Below are 19753 nucleotides of genomic sequence, written 5' to 3' on the forward strand. Positions count from 1 at the left end.
AAACATATTTTGTAATTCAATGTAATGGCTATAATATTTATGGACCTTAAAGTATTAATTATATAAATTTGTTTTATTGAAGATAAAGAGAAATTTTGAAATAGGTTTGCAATATCCATATACCCTTTTTTAAGTTAAGTTTTAATCAAGAAAAACGACAATAAAAAGATTACTCGGTGGAGAGTGACGAATCCTCTTAAGAACATCCGTTGTTTTTTTTCAACTACTTAAAATTATGACAATGGCATCCGGCATACGGTAAAAAAAAGCCTAAATAATTTCCATAATTATTTTGGCTCTTAATTACTTTTTATTCGGAAAGAAAGCGGAAATCCTGCTTAAGACACACACCAATGAGATGAAACTTACACCCTCTTTCCCTCTGCAGAATACGGGGCAGATGTTATGCTGTCCCCAGCACGGTAACCATGGCAACCTGACGCGCTTCAACAATCGAGTCTGGAATGAGAGCGTTAATTGTTTAAGTTCGCCGAACCAATTGAGGATGTTTTCGTCTTCTTCATTTCCTCCAATTCGAAACAGCTTGACCCTCATCAGGGAACGGGGAATTTACTAAATATCCCTCGCCCTTCTTAATATCAAACATCCTTCTAAGAAACCTGAAACTTGAAGACGCCCTACTGTGAGTCAAGATAAGAAGGACAAGGCTTCATATACGCCCTATAAGGTTTAACCCTATATGACCACTGTTAACAATTCATCCTAAAACAACTGGCGGGGTGATGGTAAATCCGCAGGTTGGTGAATTTGTTCTTTACTTCCAGGGTGATTTTGGCAACATCGCTTAGCTACTGTGTAGCTTCAAGTCTACCCACGCCCCTTAGTATTTTGCGGGGGAAGCCCGCTGGGAGCGGGCGCATCACGCTCTTATTATTCATCACAAAACTTTACTTTTAAACTTCAAAAAAGGGCTTCTTCTCAGTAACTTCTCGTTAGACATAGCTTCGCTAAAAAAATGGTAAAATACTATTCTTCTCCAAAAGAGCAAATGTTAAATTATTCTAATTTTACCGTAAAATATTTCAAAAGCAGCTCATGGGAATGCCTTTTTATTTGGATAACTAACTCTTAAAAATACTGGGGCGCATTTATGGTAGGTATCCAGGCAGGTAAATTTTTATTTACTTCCAGGGTGATTTTGGCCACATCGCTTAGCTACTTTGTAGCTTCAAGTCCACCCACCCCCCTTAGTATTTCTACCAACAAGTTTCGTGCCTTCTAGATTTATTGACATATTGCTTTAATGATTAGTTGGCAAGTTTAGCTTTTACATGAATTTGGAAGTGTAATTTGTAGGCATGCGTGACATGTTTATGGCTGTTTGGTGTTCCTGTGGGAATTCAGTATTGTATAATTCATTGCCGGCCTCGGTGGCGGTGGGGTGAAGTCCTCGCCTGCCAAACCGATGGTCGCGGGTTCGAGTCCCGCCTGGGTAAGTTACCTTTATCCAGGGCATGGGCGTGTGTGAATGTCTTTCATTGTTAATTGTTGAATTTCCCCATTGTAAAGACCGTAAATTTGCTGTTTATGGGGTAATGGAAATATATAAATATACATAAATATATAAATTGAAATTTCTTTTATTTAGCGACAAGCACGTCGTAAGCAATTATATAAGAGAAGAATTATTCGCCTTGGCAATAAATGAATATAAACACCCGATGGCACCTCATGAGGTGACTAATGACGCAAGCTTACCCTCAAATGTAACGACATATGTCAGCAGAGAATGGGTTTTTTTTTTACAAAAGTAACTTTATGCACTAATGGGTTAATGAATGGACAACAAATGTATGCATAATAATGATGGGGATATTTGTACTAACCCTTAATTACTGTAACCCTTTAATTTTAATTAACCCTTAATCTACAACTGTTAAAAACAATTTAAACTTTCAAAAGTGCATGGTGGTTTCGACAAAGTATCAGAAGTTATTGAGAAATAAAATAAATAATTCAGGGGTCCGATATGTATCCACGCCTGTACTAGCGTCGCAAAAATCCGTGACAACAGTTAAGTCTCGTTGAATGTGGCAATAGTAAATTTTATGACAATTACAGCCGATTTAATTAATGTGTGGTTAACAATAATTATTATTTATTTATTTATTATTTTTTTTCCTTTTCTTGACCTTATTTAATATATAATATGGTATTTCCTGGAGTATAGGTCATTTATACAAAAGTTAGCAGCCAACGTTTCGATTTATTTTCTTAAATCATCTTCAGGGCTACGTTAGAAAAAATGTGAAACAATATAAAATACAGAGAATAAGACGAAACACAATATTTATACATAAAAAAGGAACAATTGGGTTTTTTTAATACAATATAATTTAAAGAAATATGTATATATAAACATATATATAAGAACAGAATGGAATATACAAAAAATTTTGACATACCTCTAAACTTTGAACATTGTTTATCTATTGATGTTTTGTTTCTAAGGTATTGTTTTTTGTATATTCCATTCTGTTCTTATATATATGTTTATATATACATATTTCTTTAAATTATATTGTATTAAAAAAAACTCCATTGTTCCTTTTTTATGTATAAATATTGTGTTTCGTCTTATTCTCTGTATTTTATATTGTTTCACATTTTTTCTAACATAGCCCTGAAGATGATTTAAGAAAATAAATCGAAATGTTGGCTGCTAACTTTTGTATAAATGACCTATACTCCAGGAAATACCATATTATATGTGTGGTTAACGTTAACTATAGTATGATGCAGCTTCTAACTTTACCTAGAGGTGGTCCGAAATTGTAGTTAGCATTTTTATTAGTTGTAACACCCAGCTGAGCAGAACTTCTTGCCTCCGTCTGTTAAATTGCAAAGGTTATCCTCTCATAGTTAGCGCTAACTAGAGATTATAAACAGGCTGTTAGAGCATTAAGTAAGCAGTATTTGAATGAGGATAAGTATTTGGCCTTTTGTGATTAATAGGCTCACATTTTTGGAGTAAATATTTCTCTTCCACAATTCCTTGATGAAAAATATACTTTTCCCTCTTGCTTTCAGCAAACAAAGGTAAAAACATACATTAAGTAATTCTTGTGCATCTATTTTTAACAACTTTTTTTTAACCTGGCAAAGATTGAAACCTCTCTACTTTCTAACACAGTTTAAATTTACGTTTTATTATTGTGTGATGATTTAATATTAAGGATTACATACATATTAGGAGTATACGTCACGCATTTTGACACCTGTAGATGAGGCATATGAGGGTGCAAGTTTCATCTCTTTTCTGTCTTAAGCAGGACTTCCGCTTTCTTTCCGAATGAAAAGTAATTAAGGGATAAAAATGGAAATTATTTTGGCTTTTTTGCTGCATACAGGTTTACTTTGATATTATTTTAAGTAGTAAAAAAATTAACTGCTGTTCTTAGGATTATTCGTGACTAAAGTTCAACTGGTCTATTCCATGGCGTGTATTTTTTTAAATGTAACTGAAAAGAGCAATAAGGCTTCAAATTTTTGGCTCCACCTCTTTACTTTATTTCAGTGCTATTCTGTGTATCAATGTTCTTGTTCTGACTTAGGAATATTATTTGAAAATAATTTAAGCTTTAGAATGCATATTGAACATATAACTAAAAAGGAGTACAAAATGTTGGGGTTTATCAACCGAATTTGTAAGGACTTTAAAAATGTAAATTGCTTATTACTACTTTATACTACTCTAGTGAGATCTATTCCGGAATATGGCGCTGTGATATGGAATCCATATTATGAGAAACATATTAATCCTCTGGAAGGGATTTAGAATAATTTCTCAAGTTACTTAAATATAATCTTAAGAAAATGTCACATAATGACCCTGGAATTGAAATTACCATGCATTTGAATTTGCAATCTCTCTCACTTCGTAGAAGACATATTGGTATGTTCTTCCTTAATAATATTCTGAATAATAAGATTAAATCCCCTGATTTATTGTCCTTAGCAACTCTCCGAATCCCAAACATCCACACGAGAAATTCATCTACTTTCTGTGTTACTTTTCAACCATCCAATCATACAAAAAACTTGATTATTTTCAGAGCAATGGCTGAAATTAACTTATATTGTGATAACTTCGATCTATTCCATTCTTCCTATACTTGTTTTAAGAAATATGTAATTAATAACGTAACAATGTGATACCGTTACATATATACTTTGTTATTATATTTCATATATTTTAAAAATTAAAAAAAAAGGTTCTCTGTATATTTATATATTTTATGTATGCATCTTTTCAATTTTTTTTTCTTTCTTTGTAAGACTTTCTGTAAACTTGAAAAAGGGAGTAATCCCGTTGAATAAATATTATTATTATTTTTATTATTATTATGTTTTATTAATTTGCTTCTTTCTCTCCTTCCAGGTTTCCGAGCATCAAGCCCATGTTTCCGTCCCCTACGTGACGTCAGAGGTTACCCAACCATCTGAACCAACCAGTCAAACTAATGCACGTGAAAATGTTGAATTTAAAACCAAAATCTTTACGTAAAGCCTGCGAGGAACAGTGACGAAGAGCTCATAGTTAGGCAAACACCGAATGTGATTGGCAGAAAGTGTCGTAGAAAAACAGTGACGACATATTGAAGGAACAGTGGCAACTTGTGAGATAAGTTCTGGGACTGTTCGAGTAAGTGAGGTGAAAGTTTGGTCAAAATAGATTGGACTGCGTGTTTTGGAACGACTGTTCGCGATATTTTTAGTTCTTCCATCTCCCACTGGAGGGACTTGGGAGCGGAAATCTTCGAGATACGAGGGTGTGTTGTCAAGACAACGCCTGAATGATGCTGACAGATCAACTTTTCTACGGCGCCGCTACACAGGCAACTCCCAAAGTGGTAAGTTTCACTGTGTTTTTCACTGTTTCACTGTTATAATGCATTTTGTAAACTTAATTCTGCTTTAGATAGCTTGATGCAAATTTCCATGGAATATTATGCGTCGCTACTAAATGCGTCACTACTACTAAGTGGCGACTCAAATAATGTTTAAAAGGCATACTTATTCCATCAATTTCAATTCCTTTACCTTCTAATCTCGGAATTAGAGCTAAATTCGAAATAAACGCAGAGAAAAGTATGGTTTTTTGGTTGGTTGTATTGTCACGTTTTTTTCTTTTGAGTCTACAGTTTCTATCAGAATTCATATTTCGATAATTTGTATAGAATTCAATAATTTACCTGCCGTTTCCTCGGTATCTACTGCCTTATTCAATCCCAATTGACCTATTTGCCGCGTAATCGCTTGTATACCTTATCGATTCACGCTCCCCGTGATGGTATGAGAATCGATTTTTTTATAGTAAGTGGCGACTCAAATAATGTTTGAGGGACCCTCCCTCTATCGCTCGAATTATGAACCTTTCCAGATATATTCATATATTCAAGATACGCGTGTTCAGAACCCAGGGCTGTTTCCTTAATGTACTTTTTCTCTCTCTCTTAATATTATTTCAGTCCATCTGCTTATAATCAGGGTGAAACTAGCGAGGAGAATCGCTCTTTTTTTCGTAGTTTTGAAACAGATGAATAACAAATAGTGTAGATTTAATAGAATACTCGGAGGAGATCAGTTCCGTATCAAACGTGTATCGTTTTTGACGCCTTCGGACTGTGACTAACACGATGCTATTGAGCAAAATTGCCGAATTCTTTATAAATCACTTTCACAGTAGTAAAAAGACATTCAAATCTTTTGAATTCGCCTTAAATGTGTGATGTGACAAGGTCTGTTATTGACAAATTATGGAATGGAAACATAACAGCAATGCAAAACAATGAACAGTTTACCCATTTTTTTATCCCAACTATGCATCCATCATGCATTCATACATTCCAGCAAATTACAAATGCTATTTTTATCTTGTTGTTTCAATTTTCTGGCAATAAGCTCATAATAAGTGTAAAATGAGTACAAAATGGGCCCATTTTTTCATGGATTTGAAACAGATGAAAGAGAAATGGCGTAGATTTAATGGAATACCTTGAAATGTTCAGTGTCATAGCAACGTGAGTTGTTTTTGACGCCTTCAGACTGACTTATACGATGTTATTGAGAGGAAACATTCGAATAACGAGGTAGAATTTTCTGAGGGGTTCTGCGTAAACCTTCAATGACGTTTTTCAAAGCATTAAATATCGCTCGATGTAAACTCTGGTGCCATATCGCAGAGAATAGAAAAATGTTTAATATCTCAAGAACACAATTTGTTAATCTCTCTCTATGCGTAACTTTCTCAATAATGGAACACTATTTAAATCCTTAAATATCGCAATATATATATTTATGAAAGGGTGAATTAATTTTAACTATTTTGAAAAGCAAATATAATTCATGCGACACAGTGAACAATTTCAACAATTATTCAAATATTCTTTAAACATTTTAATGTGTTATATATGCCAGTTGTAATGTATCCTTTCTAATACTTGCTAATATCCTTGATACCTTCATTAAGGTATTCTTGCCATTTGCTCATAAAAGGCTTGAATCCATGAGAGAATTTACCATCAATTGCATAGATATAGAACAAATCAATCAGATATTAGGTATATTTAAAAGGCTGCGCGGGAAAAATTCGTCCAATTTTATCGTGAACTGATTTTCATGCCTTCAAACTGTGAAAAATATAATATTTAAGAGAGGTAAAAATCAAATTGATCATAAGATTGGTATTCCTAACGGTCCTGTAAATGTTTTGCTTGTTGGGAGCAAGGGTCAATGTCTATTTTGACCAGGCTATAAATGCCAGTCCACTCACCTATAGACGCGGTTTGTTGGGTAGTGCGTAGATAAATTTACCTTGATGATTAATCAACAATTGTGGTAGGCCGATCGAAGAAAAATTCTGAATGAATATTCGATAATATTTTATTATTAAGGCCTGTTTACACGATACATTAACACGTACGAGTTAACGTACGTTTGCGTGAATGATTTTTGTGGACCGGAACGGAACATGTACGAATGCATGAACCAAATTAGAACAGGTTCTATTTTCTGTGCATGCATTCGCACAAGTTGGGTGCATTTTGACGTTCATTCTCGCGTTCATACATTTAGACATTAACCCGTACGTGTTAATGTACCGTATAAACAGGCCTTTACGATTGTTATCATCGCATTTTTTTGTGATGACTAGTATTAATGTGTGTATACATATTATGAATAGTATTAGTCAAAATTTATGCTTCACGACCCCTTATTATATATATATATATTTTTTTTTAGATCACGAGATGTGGGTCAATTGTAAATATTATTTATTTTTTCCAAACTTTGCCAACGTTCCGGACATTATATTTGTCCATCCTCAGGGCTATAAATATGATAATTTATGATACAAAATTAGTTAAATACAGGCAATTTTACAGTTGTTATACATTAAAATACATGGAAATACATATTCAAAATTTACCTTTAAGTCTGATGTTGTTTTTATTTATTTATTTACAATTTGGTTGCTTGGATTTCTTTCTTTGTTGGTTATGTCATTTATTAAATTATGATAAATTTTGCTAAGTTTGCTAGTTTTGATAAGTTTGGAAAAAATAAATAATATTTACAATTGACCCACATCTCGTGATCTAAAAAAAAAAATATATATATAGTATTAGTGTTTACATTAACACAAATAGTGTTTTCCCTAAGTTGACACAGTACTTGGCCAGAGTATGATTCACGCTTGAGCTTTGCCGATCGACGCTTCAAATTCCGCGGCCAACGGAGGCCGCATCGGCCGATAGCCCGTGCGACCATCCGCGGGCAGTGGATACCGCTGAAGATACAAAATGTGCTCCAATCATGCGGTCTTAGAGTGTTTCAACTCGACGGTTGGTTTTAATAGGTTAGGGTAGGGCTCGCTCTATGTTAAGTTCCAGGTGCGTGAGTTTCTATCCATTCCTGCGGTCATATCCATGTTTTTTTATCATCTAATTACGTAGATACTATTTAAGATGTGGTCATTTCATTTGTGATGTTTGTTGAAGAGATAATTTTTCACATTCACATCTACGTAGTACCCTGCAACCCAGCTGCAGAGGTGTTTGGCAGGCGGTGATCCATTACCAACACGCGCTATATAATTTAAATTTACTACCGCTAAACATGAACTACCTTACAAGTACCTAATCTATATTCTAATTATGAAAGATGTACGCCTATGATGCTAGAATATGCTTAAAAAAACTATGGTAAATATTTTAAAATTTCATATAAATTCATTAAGGAATATATGTACAAGTTAGTTATCAGCAAAACCAGTCGACAAACCTATTTCTAAGTCCTAACGCTGTCTTCATAGTCTCTAATAGATCGTGGAAAAGACGACATTCTGAATCAGTCTGTTCCGCAATATAACTTTCTTATTTTAATTTTATGCTCTAATCTATTTCAGCTGTTGTTATTTAATCTGATCTGCCGCATATTTTTATGACCTATTTCTAGCATACGTTGAATGCAAATGGAAATGTACATATTTATCACACTCGGTTCGCGAGAAAATTCAATCATCCATTTGATTTACGTTTGCTCCCATCAAAACGAAAGATATTCATCCTTAAGTTCCTGAAAAAATCCGATAGAAGTTTAGAATGATCAAACTCGTCCATATGCTCAGAGTTGTAGTTGATAACCTGAGAGAAATATGTTTTCTCAATTTCTAGGTTAACTGTCTTGTACCTTAGCGAAAAAACTGTTGGATTTTAACAGTTACTGTTGGGTTTATCAGTTACTGTTGGATCTTCTACAGTTACTTTTGGATTTTCTACAGTTACTGTTGGATCTTCTACAGTTACTGTTGGATGTCAACAATTACTGTTGGATCTTCTACAGTTACTGTTGGATTTCAACAGTTACTGTTGGGTTTCATCAGTTACTGTTGAATTTTCTACAGTTACTGTTGAATTTTCTACAGTTACTGTTGGATTTTCTACAGTTACTGTTGGATTTCAACAATTACTGTTGTGTTTCATCAGTTACTGTTGGATTTTAACAGTTACTGTTGGATTTCAACAATTACTGTTGGGTTTCATCAGTTACTGTTGAATTTTCTACAGTTACTGTTGGATTTTCTACAGTTACTGTTGGATTTTAACAGTAACTGTTGGATCTTCTACAGTTACTATGACTGCTAATTTCCGGGTTCTCCAGCCGCGTCTGTCGTTTATAGTTGACTACAGTTTCGGAAGCCATCCTGCTTCCGTCTTCAGGTCGAAGGTTAACCTGAAGACGGAAGCAGGATGGCTTCCGAAACTGTAGTCAACTATAAACGACAGACGCGGCTGGAGAACCCGGAAATTAGCAGTCATCGTGAACGACGCCGCGGAAACCTACGCACTAATTTCTACAGTTACTGTTGGATTTCAACAATTATTGTTGGATTTCATCAGTTATTGTTGAATTTTCTACAGTTACTGTTGGATTTTCTACAGTTACTGTTGGATTTTCTACAGTTACAGTTGGATTTCAACAATTACTGTTGGGTTTCATCAGTTACTTTTGGATTTTAACAGTTACTGTTGGATCTTCTACAGTTACTGCTGGATTTCAACAATTATTGTTGGGTTTCATCAGTTATTGTTGAATTTTCTACAGTTACTGCTGGATTTTCTACAGTTACTGTTGGATCTTCTACAGTTACTGTTGGACTTCAACAATTCCTGTTGGGATTCATCAGTTACTGTTACATTTTAACTGTTACTGTTAGATGTTAACAGTTACTGTTGAATTCAACACTTGTCCCAATTAACTGTTGAAATTTTCAACAGTTTTTTTTAACAGTTTTTAACAGTTTTTTCGCTAAGGGAATACTCACGCGTCCGGCCACGCCTTGAATATGCAGAGAGCATAGAGGAATCAGCGAAGGGAGACTTAATGCGCTAAATCAACCGTGTCCAAAAAACATAACCTAACACGTCAAAAATCATGCATATAGTTATTACTTACTAATACTTTATCATCATCTTAAAGATATTAACTACGTATGTAAATCTTCGGTATGTTGCGTATTTTAATATATAAAAATACATTTATAACTTTACCCTACCATATGTTACTACTTTGACCATCATAAAACAAATATATACTCAGAAAAGCTTTAAAATCAAATAGTTACCTCCCTTTTGTTTTTTTTAAATAAGTTATTCCTTTTCTGAATAATATCGTTGGTGGCCAAACTTTCCATCTCGCACGGTAATTGAAGCGGATATCGTAGGCATTCGATTATCTCAAAAACGAGCGGTCACATCGAAGTAAAGCAATTTATCGTCCCACATCTACTTCTGGATTAATGACAATAATGATTTTAAGAACGGCGACAATATGTTGCCATAAGAAATTTAGCTATGGCAAAGTATCATAATTTTCACGTAAAATTTAAGTGCATTTTTCTAGATCAAGAAACGTGTCAGGGTTAGGAAAAAGAAAAGTGATTAGTGTATGAGTTATAACATGTCAAAAAATTATGCATGTATTTAGTATTTACAAAAAATTATCATTATTTTTAAGTTATTAACTACGTATGTCAGGCCTCAGAAAGATGTTTAGTAAGTTATGCCCCTAATTTTTTTTCTCAGAACTCATTTGTTGTAAAGAGTCAGAGTTTGGTGTAAATATGCATCAACATGTCTTGCCCTTTCCCTATTTTTCTACGTAGTACCCATTACGATCCAAGTCCTCGCGCCAACATTTTCGGGGAGCATGTATTCCCTGGTGGTAAAAGCTCATGTCTTGTAGGCGTTGCTATGCCAAGCGTGGCTGATCATGAAGCTTTGTTTCTGCATCTCCTGCTGAGGCTGTAAAATTCTTCGCCCAAATTCACTCCTACCAACTGCAGCGTTGCCATACAGTGCCCAAAAACGTTTATGGATGTTCACCATGGTTTCTTTTTCTGTACACTAAAATTCAATAACAGCACTCTGCTTTTAACGTGAGTCGTATGTAGACGACATTTTAACGCTGTACTACGGTTCTGCTCTCTGCTAGAACGGTGTAGAACTTCATCAGCGCAGAGAAAAACATCAATAGGGTAGTTTCCTTCATCAAAAATAAAACAAAAGGCATTGATTGCGATTCGTTACCCACCAGTAGTGTGTTCATTATATACAAATTATTTAGTTACAGACATCTCAGTTTAGACGAATGGCAATGGTCAATTTTAACCGCATTTGAAAAAGGCCAGATTGGCGCCCATGCGATGCCACTCCACGTGACGTCACAGGGACCTAGTTTCTATACGAGTAGATAGGAGTTTTACATCGTCTGAGGTTACCAATGCATGCATGAGGCACAGAGCTCAGGGAAACATCTCTTAATCCATCCATTAAAATTACCTAAGTTCGGAAAGTTTCTTTTGTTTGATAGGGTAATAATAATCCTTATTTAAGCCAAGCGCTACCTGCTAGCACGGTACTCTGCTACCTAGTAGCAGCCTTCATCACAGCGGCGTACATATATCCTCGCCCCAAGGTCACCTCACACGGCGAAAGCTGGAACAAGCAACGTCACACGGACTTTTCCCAGCATTCCTACTTAGAAGTCGCGTTTTCGCGCGCTTGAAAATTTTCACTTTTCAATCAATCGCGAAAAATAGATATCGTCATTCGAAAATCTGAGAGCGTGAAATGCGTACTCCAGGAGTAATAATCTTTCGTTTTTGTAAATAAAAAAATAATAAGAAACCACCCTATTGTGAAGCACCGACGAGGACGCTGATCAATTTAAATCAATGGGTTTTTAAAAAAAATGTAGGGCATTATTTATTGAACGACACTCGCACATAAAAATGCAGTTACAACTTTAATAATTTTTTTTCTCCTTTTTCTTGACCTTATTTAATATATAATATGGTATTTCCTGGAGTATAGGTCATTTATACAAAAGTTAGCAGCCAACGTTTCGATTTTTTTTCTTAAATCATCTTCAGGGCTATGTTAGAAAAATTGTGAAACAATATAAAATACAGAAAATAAGACGAAACACAATATTTATGCATACAAAAGGAACAATTGGTTTTTTTTAATACAATGTAATTTAAAGAAATATGTATATATAAACATATAAAAGAACAAAATGGAATAGACAAAAAATTTTGACATACCTCTAAACATAGTATTTATTTATGTTTTGTTTCTAAGGTATTGCCACACAAAATAAATAATTAATTGTAAATACTATGTTCAAAGTTTATAGGTATGTCAAAATTTTTTGTCTATTCCATTTTGTTCTTTTATATGTTTATATATACATATTTCTTTAAATTATATTGTATTAAAAAAACCCAATTGTTCCTTTGTATGAATAAATATTGTGTTTCGTCTTATTCTCTGTATTTTATATTGTTTCACAATTTTTCTAACATAGCCCTGAAGATGATATAAGAAAATAAATCGAAACGTTGGCTGCTAACTTTTGTATAAATGACCTATACTCCAGGAAAAACCATATTATATGTTATAACTTTAGTGTATCACATTTTCCTTCTTTGACCGTCATAAAACAAATATATTTTGTAGGATGTGATGAATCTCTTGGGATGACAAAATGTTCACGGGCTACTGGTTAGCCATCCTTTGCTTAAACTATGGACGTATTTGTGAACAGAGCCTCATCCATAGACATCTATTTGTACCTTCGCCGCGACAATATTGTTCGGAAGCAAGCGAGAATCAAGTTGGACATAATAGTCCGACTTGGAAGAGGGTTGGTTGAGCCTTTTATGTGCAAAGCTACTAGCAGGGGTAAGCCAGGGGTAATGCACACCCCAAACTATGTATAGGGGCCCCATGAGGCGTATGGGTGAAAGGCAAGAGAACAGCAGTTTGTCATGGTGACAATGGTGGGGAGAGGTTTAAGGCAAATGGAATTGCGCGTGTGAATGTTGGCGGCGTTTGGTGCATTGAAAGGGATCCCCTGCTCTGGAGGGCAGGGCCGCACGTTTGGGGGCCTAACCACCCCTGCAGAACACAGGCCAGGGGCGGCTCCCACGAACGCTGCTAAGTGAGCGAGGATAAACAGCTAACAGCGGGAGTTGAGTCGGAACATACAGACAGTATTGGCGGGAATAGGCGTTGAAACTTTGAAATTGGTTTTAATAATTTACGCATCATATTCAATTAATGTGGGTCGCTTTGTCGATTTAAACAAAGTTATATCCAGCGAAAACATTTTTGAAATAGTGGAAAATACAAAAACAGTTAACCGTAATACGGTCAACATATTTTTCTGACCGAATCGGGCAAGCTGAGTCTAATAGACTCATATAACTTAGTATATTCATTTAAACTATTTATCTAAACTAGTCATCGAAACAAGTTATTGTTTATTATGATGTTGTAAACATAACAACCAAGTATAATAAAATATTTGCCACGATTTTGGCGACATTGTTGTAAAACAATGGTTCCTCAAATGTTGTTCTCTCAGAAGAGGTGAAGGAAATATAAGTGTAGGAGAAAGTAACAAGCATCATGACTTTCGCGGACCCATCAAGCACGGATTTGACGCAATTCGGAAAAAATATTTCTAAGTGACTTAAGTACTGAAAGTATTTCGATTGACTGTATTTTATAGGAAAAAAATAAAAAGGAAAAGTCACAATTTTATGCCACGCTGACATTTCAATTACAAAATATATTGAAAAAAAATTGATGCAATGAGTCCAAGAGACTCACCTTGCCCGTACTAGGGTTAAAAAAACTATTTAAGATGATTTGAAATGGCCGACAAGTAAGATTTAATGGATTAATATCTTAGCTATTATCTATCACTTACTTCTGTGCTTATATTGTTGAAAGTCAGAACGCAGACTGCAGAAACGCAGACTGCAGAAACGCAGATGACCAATGACTTTGCAACGTTTTATGAATTTTTGTTTCACTGCGGTCACTGGTGGTGTAACAAATATTTCCCGTCATTGGTTAAGGGTAAAGAAAATCTTGGTAGCAAGTTCCTGAGCGAATCTTTTGTGAATCGTTCTTCAACAATACATTCTGTAACAATCTTCTTTTTAGAACCATTGGGGATCGGGTTGGTGTGGTTGCTAGAGTGTTGGCTTCCCACCCGGTGGGCCCGGGTTCAACTCCCGGCAGCGGCAGAGAATTTTCAGAGACTGCCCGATCCCTGCTTGAATGTTGTGTGGAGGACATTTCAAGCGCAACACTCCGTCCGTCGGATGGGACGTTAAGCCGTGGTCCCCTTGGCTCCTTTCGTTCGGAGCAGGCCGACGCCAGGTTTCCCTCCACCCTTCCCTCATGGCGCAAATGACCTCAGCTATCGGTTGCCTCCTCCAAATAGCATACCATACCATTTTTAGAACCATTCCTGGGATCCCATGGTTGACTAGCACATATGTGCTGCTATCTTCACTTTATTCCCTAAATCTTCCTTTCCCTTTCTCGCCCGCGCACGCTTACTTACTTTTCTCCCTTCACTTGTTATTTTATAAAAATCGCTATTCTTTTTTTTTTCTTAACATTCCCTCCCCGGTTAGCGCGCGCATCGCTTGCTTCTTATTTTTTGTATAATTTTTTTTTAAATCCTCGCTGTGTACGGCATATCTCACTAGCGAAGCACAAATCTTGCTGAATCATGGAAAGGTTATGACATTTGAAAAAAAAACAAGAGAAGAACGGAAGAGAGTGAAGCAAATCAGAATCGTATACTTACGTTAGCGAGCTTTTAAGTTGGAGAATATGTTGAGATTTCTGGGAGTAGCTTCAAAAAATTCAATAGATTTACTATAATTTTAATGCATCTTGCCTCTAAGAATGTATTTGATTTATTTGAAACTTTATTGGTCAATATTTCTCGTGCATTGAAAGTTATTGGTCTACTAAACGGGATCTAATATAACTATACACTAGCGTAGCGAATATTATAGAAATATAGAAAAATCATGAATTTACAAAATATTTACTTGAAAACTGAAGTTTATTCGAAATGAAATGTGTTAATATTAGTTTAAAGCCCTTTAGTCTGTACCTTTTTTTTTTCAAAAAATTTTCCCCCCTGCTTTTGGACCCCCCGGAGCAAAATTCCCAGCTACGCCACAGAAAAAACATGAAATGTGCAACACAGAGCGTTTGGAGTGTAATCTGCATTACCTCAGAAGTTGACAGGGGATATAAAATTAAGCATTTGTTGACCTATAAACATTGGGTCGCAACTTCATATTTACTAAGCTACGTCATCGCAATCATCTTTTTGGATGGAATTCGCGGTTGCCATGAGAACGATTATTCTCGGGTAACCAGCCTTTTCGACATTACATTCATTAATCTGGATTTTACAGGGAATGAGCACTAGAAGGCCCAGTTTAAAGTATACCGGGATTAGCTACGGTGACAACTTATACGGAAGTCACCCGCAATACACAATCGTGCGAAAGATCCACAGAGAAAAAATCATCCGCCTTGACCGGGATTCGAACGCGGATCCCCCAATTTCTGGTCGAGTGCTCTGGCCAGTTAAGCTACCGAGGTGTCATCTGTGGATATATTTGGACACTGCCGGACAAGGTGTTGCTGGACTGCTCAGCATATGATGCCAAAAGCAGTCCAAATCGTGCACACAGCGCCTAGAGCAGAAAGACTTAATCCGTGAACTTTACATAACACAAACAAAAGCTGCGCATTCCGTCAAAAACTGCTACGGGCGAACAAACAGCGTTACCCAGATGATAAGCGAATTAGGCTGGGAGCTGCTATACAGACTCGGAGGCTGCGCGCTAGGCTTAGATAGCTTGAACAATTGAGAATGGATATCTTTAAGAGCGACACGGAGAACATAATATTAGAGCCACACTATATTTCCAGGTCCGATAGAAGTGATAAATTAAGAGAGATATTTTGCCGAACAGATAGATATGGAAATTATTTTTTCCCCCGAACCATAAAAGACTTCAATAAATACAAGATGTGGTTCAGCTAACATATGTTTTCTACGCGCCTTTATGCTATTTTTACATACGCTTGGTGAACTAACACCCCCTGCCACACTCGTATGTAGACGCACTGCGGGGTAGCATGTAGACGTAGGTATTCTTCCTTGATCCCATTCCCAAAAGTATCACGCTAACTTTTTCCCCGTAAGCATTGTCGTGAAGGCGGGGAGGTGTCGGGTCCGGCTTGCCGGGAACCACGGCCTTCCTTGCCGTGAAAGTGATTATCCGCTTTCCCGCATTCGGAACTGTTGGCTTGTCATGGTGACTTAACGTATTTCATTCAGTTAATAAGAAAAACTACGAAACGATATTGACTTCTTACCCACTTCATACAAGTGGAGTTCTACATTCTCATAGTCCGAGGTCTCATTTTTCAAGAACCCTGAACAAACATTGTTTTCACGATCCTAAATAACTTGAGGTTTTTTTAGTCTACCCACACTGAAACTGAACTGACTTTTACGTAACATATTGAAAGCAACCGCTTGCTTAATACAAAAAGTCACTCAAAAGAAATATTTGTGATAAATTGCACAGGCCAACAATGAAAAAACTTTTTTACTGAAAATACCTTATTCTTACGTTTTTAAAGTTGCTGAATCCAAATATGATGGTTTTTAAGTTGTATCACCCACCATTTATTCACATTTTACTGTTAAATTTATGAAATCAAGCAATATTTTTAGAATTTAACACCTTTTACATAATTGTAATAAAATTGAAAAAGTAGGTCTAATGAACGAAGATAATGGGGGACTACTGTTGGTACTTCACCGAGTAGTTCAGCGAGCGATTCATCGCAGAAAAAATTACCAATTTCAGTTGACAAGTGAACCCTGTATTATCACGCTGTAGTAAATACAAACAATTTTATCACGATGTAGTGAACGGTAAATACAAACAATTTCATGATGTAACACAGTGTTTCATTGATTTCCCTGTATACCGTATAGGGTTATTAGACTAAATATTAAATACATATTGCTTGGAAACTATGTATGATACAAAGAAAACTAAGGCCAGGTTAGGATTCGGCACATAAAAATCTATAAAGATCAGCCATTAAAATAAAAAAGTTTGCAAGCACAATGTTTTGTTGGCCTGTGTTATCCGTGATATTATGGTGCCTCAAGGTTAATTACAACAATTATATCGAAACTTGAGGCACGAACGTGGTGGATGGGCTTCATATTAACAATGAAAGACACTTTGTTACTTCCACAAGTTAATTAATTTTTTTTTTCTATTTTATTACCGGTTTCGGCTATTACACCATTATCAAAAACCAAAACTTAACATTTCCTTTCGGGGAAACTGAGTTTAAACAGGAATTAAATACCATACAACAAATTGCTCAAAACAACGCATACGAGAAATCCTTAATCACACGATTTTAAATAGGAAATTAAAACATATAGTTCACATCAAGTCAAGCTCCTAGCTAACCGTAGAACCTAGCACTTCAACAAAATGGTGTAAAATACCTTTTATCGGACTTTTATCGCTGTAACGTAAGGTATAGCTAAAAATAAATACAAAGTTTCTTTTTATAAAATCGATACCTTGGGAAGACTGTTAAATAATGCTAAATATGTTATTGATCCCAAATTAAAATCTGAGCATTTGTAAATTAAAGTGTAATGACCATTTATTAATTGAAGTGATGCCACATCGGCCAAACGGGACGAGACTTCAAGACAAGGATGAAGGAACGCAGGGCGTTTGGGAAGAACAATGATTATACGTAAACTTTCACCCGGCAACTCTTGGAAATGGGGCACCGAAGTAGCACTAATAAATAATATTTGATAATGGCGTAATAGGCGAAACCGGTATTAATATAGAAAGAAAATACGAACTTATAGAAGAAATAAAGAATCCTTCATTATTAATTTAATTACGGGGTTCATCAATAAAAATGCATAGAATTCATAGAATTGCAGCCTTCATAGACATTTCCTCACAAATAGGGTAGTTCCCTATTATTTTTATATTGCCTAAATCGAAATATTATTACTCCTGGAGTAAGTATTTCCGAATTTTAAATTTTTTGAATGACGATATCTATTTTTCGCGATAAATTGAAAAGTGAAAATTTTCAAGCGCGCAAAAACGTGACAAGTAAGTATGAATGCCGGGAAAACTCCCGTGTGACGTTGTTCTGGCTCCCGCTGCCGCAAGTGAGGTGACCTTGGGGCGAGGCTCTGAGCGCTGATACGACGCAGGATGCTAGTAGGTAGCAGAGTACCCTGCTAGCAGGTTGGCTTAAATAAGGATTATTACTACCCTATCAAACGAAGGAAACTTTCCGAACTTAGGTAACTTTAATGGGTGATTATTAAGAGATGTTTCCCTGAGCTCTGTGCCTCACGCATGCATTGGTAATCTGAGACGATGTAAAACTCCTATGAACTCGTATAGCATCAGATAGCATCTAGGTCCCTGTGACGTCACTTGGAGTGGCATCGCATGGGCGCCAATCTGGCCTTTTTTAAATGAGTTTGAAATTTACCATTAACATTCGTCAAAACTGGGATTTTTAAAACCAAATAATTTATATATTATTAATGCACTAATGGTGGGTTACGAATCGCAATCAATGCCTTTCATTTTCTTTGATGAATTAAACTACCCTATTGTTCATTTTTCAATCGTACAATGGAGAATGAATCTGTCGAAATACCGTGCTACTACTACGTAAATCTTCACGTTCTTCTTGTTTTTTTTTCTTTGATTCTATGGAAATCCTCCGTGAGGATAACAACATCCTAGAAGGTAAGGCAATGAAGCTAATTTTGATCTTAGAGTGCACGGCCGTAAGCGGTTGTTATTGGTTAATTATTAGGTTGCTAAGCAATGAACAAACAAATCATCTTTATAGGAACTTTAGATAAGTTTTCATACCTTTTTAAAATTGTAAATCTTGGTTAGAATGTTTTATTGGGTATTTTATGCATCGTAAAATTCACTCGTAATACTTGACCGTTCTTTTTTATTGTACCTCCCATTTTTTTCATATAATAATCCTTGTGAGTATAAAATAATTTTCCGCAAAATCGGTAAATATGTCCCCGCAAAACCATTTTTATTGTACATACCATTTTTTCATAAAATAAGCCTTGTTAATAGAAAATAATTTTCCGTAAAGTCAGTGAATATGTTTTTTTATAAATGTCCTAAGCCTTGAGGGTTCATATTTAACTATAAACAAGATATCTAGGATAAAAGAAGGATGTATTAATGTTGGAGTATTTTTCTAGGAAGTGGGTTACTTCATGGGGAAAATCCTCATCAATAAATTGCACAAAAACAATTGAAATTTTCTCAGCCCTATAAAGTTACAAACGTGCTATTTTGGGCTAACTTCATCGCGTTGAATGATATATTTTAAACTCCTACACTCATTCATTTATATATATCCTCATCTCACTCGTAACTTTTTCATCCTCAGCATCTCAGAGTCTGACTGTCACGCTATCTCGTTACACCGGTCCAAAACGCCATGAATATTTAACGTTTCTTTTGTGTTATCCCTGCACGTAATGTATATTGAAAAAAAACTGGGCTGGCCTCGCTTCTCGCCTTTCTTTTTTTTCTTTCCTCCTTTCGCTCTCTCTTTTATTTTATGGGATTAGTTTCGGCGTCATCTGTATTCAACTGTCGAAAGTTTGTCACAACGCCTATATCATGTCAACCGGTTTGCTAGCCGTCTCGATGACACTTCGTATCATACATATATCATGCCATTAATATTCTCCGAGCCATCTTAAAGTTCAT

The 19753-nt window shown here is 35.6% G+C and overlaps 1 protein-coding gene across 1 annotated transcript in view; it reads left to right on the forward strand.

Moving 5' to 3' along the window:
* Positions 1-19753, forward strand: part of LOC124172988 (transcription factor Sp8-like) — a 195863-nt gene that overhangs the window by 25361 nt on the left and 150749 nt on the right. The window contains exon 2 of the mRNA XM_046552520.1: positions 4403-4874. Within this exon, the coding sequence (XP_046408476.1) occupies positions 4818-4874 (57 nt within the window). The 5' untranslated portion in view covers positions 4403-4817. The remainder of the gene's footprint in view (positions 1-4402; positions 4875-19753) is intronic.

This window comes from Ischnura elegans, assembly GCF_921293095.1.
Source record: "Ischnura elegans chromosome 13 unlocalized genomic scaffold, ioIscEleg1.1 SUPER_13_unloc_3, whole genome shotgun sequence".
In the NCBI taxonomy this organism is placed as follows: Eukaryota; Metazoa; Arthropoda; class Insecta; order Odonata; family Coenagrionidae; genus Ischnura; species Ischnura elegans.